We start from the raw sequence: 1,665 nt of genomic DNA, 5'->3' as shown, positions 1-1,665 counted from the left end.
TCTCCTTTGAAACAAAACAAAACCGAAACAAGAAAAAAGGGGTGGGAATAAACAGAACAGCACCTGAAATCCTCCTTTGAAGATCTCAGCTGAGTTTTTAAGAGATTTTCTGTCAAAGTACTCTCTGGGAAAAGCGCTTTTTTAGGTTTTGCTTGTGGTTCTTTAAATATACACACATGTTCTTTTATAGAGAATGGAGACTTTTTGGCACTTGACCTTGGAGGGACAAACTTTAGAGTTTTGCTGGTGAAAATCCGCAGTGGTAAAAGGAGAACAGTTGAGATGCACAACAAGATCTATGCCATTCCCATAGAGGTGATGCAGGGAACGGGAGAAGAGGTATTCCTGTTTCTCTTTGGCTGCACAGCTGCTTTTTAAATACCTTCTTAACAGCATGTGACATGTACAAATTCAAATTATTATCACTCTTCTCTTTAAAGCTGTTTGATCACATTGTTACCTGCATTTCTGACTTCCTGGATTATATGGGCATAAAAGGTGCACGTCTTCCTCTTGGCTTCACCTTTTCCTTCCCTTGCAAGCAGACCAGTCTGGATGCTGTAAGTTCCTTAGGATCTTTTGAATCTGCTTGTGTACTTATGCCAGGACTGGTTTCTCTGCCTTCCACGTGACACAGGAAGGTTGTACAAGGGGAATGTTCATGCTCTGACCCTGACCAGTACAACTACTCCTACAAATAGTTCCTCTAAGGGTATTAATGCAGATGTTACTCAGCCTATGACTGTGACAGACAAGAACATTTGCATTTTCTGTGGTGGTGATAGCCCTTTTTTAAGGCATGACATTTTTTCCAACTGTGTAAACCTGCTGGGCTGTGATACTTCCCTGGGTTTGCAGGCAGTAGGTAAAAGTCCATCCCCACTGGCAGTGCCTGTTCTCAGCTCGTCGCACCAGACGGCGTGGATGGACCAGGGTCTGTGGGCTGTGTCACCCCGAGGGTGACAGTGTGGCCTGCAGCATGTCCCTGACAGGGGTACTCTTGTTCTTTTCCCTTGAGTATGTAACTTTTTCACTGCCACATATCTACACCAGCCCCACCTGTGCAGCTGTTAATAATTTCCTGTCTACTTGGCTGCTTTTTTGATGAAAGACTTACTTTCTATCACACTTTTTTTTTTGGTTTTGAGTTTATTGCATCTTGCTGGAGATTTGGAGACTAAACGTGATTAGTAATGTTAGATGCAAATTCCACATATTGGAGGGATATTGCTTTTCTGTAAGATCTCACACTAAAAGATTTGAAATGTCAAGTGTACAGCATAACATCTGTGTCTAGCAACTTGATAACCTATTTTCTTGCTTTTTAGGGTATCCTTCTCAATTGGACAAAAGGCTTCAAAGCTACAGACTGCGAGGGAGAAGACGTCGTATATTTACTCAGAGAAGGAATTAAAAGAAGAGAGGTTATTTTTCTTTTGGTTTTGCTTTCTCCTCCTACTGCTCCCTTTCCTCTAGAGTTGTCAGACGTTGTGGGTCAGGCTGGCCCCTTCCCACAGGGTTTGTGCGCCTTGAGGACACAGACTGTTTCTCCTGTCCTGTACAGAAGGTTGTTTTTCTCCTTGGAAGGCTCTAACTTTCCCAGTTTGCCAGAACTTTCAAGGCTTCTTTCAAACCCTGTGGCAGTTTGTTTTCACATGCATTACA

General features: G+C 42.8%; 1 protein-coding gene across 1 annotated transcript in view; it reads left to right on the top strand.

The window, feature by feature from the left end:
• Window positions 1–1,665, top strand: part of LOC103802944 (hexokinase-1-like) — a 26,745-nt gene that overhangs the window by 18,422 nt on the left and 6,658 nt on the right. Inside the window, 3 exon segments of the mRNA XM_009075478.1 lie at window positions 191–339; window positions 441–560; window positions 1,329–1,424. Coding sequence (XP_009073726.1) covers window positions 191–339; window positions 441–560; window positions 1,329–1,424 — 365 coding nt within the window.

Source organism: Acanthisitta chloris, unplaced genomic scaffold (assembly GCF_000695815.1).
Source record: "Acanthisitta chloris isolate BGI_N310 unplaced genomic scaffold, ASM69581v1 scaffold32525, whole genome shotgun sequence".
Classification (NCBI taxonomy): domain Eukaryota; kingdom Metazoa; phylum Chordata; class Aves; order Passeriformes; family Acanthisittidae; genus Acanthisitta; species Acanthisitta chloris.
Note: the sequence above shows the minus strand (reverse complement) of the source record. Positions and strands in the feature narration are given on the sequence as shown.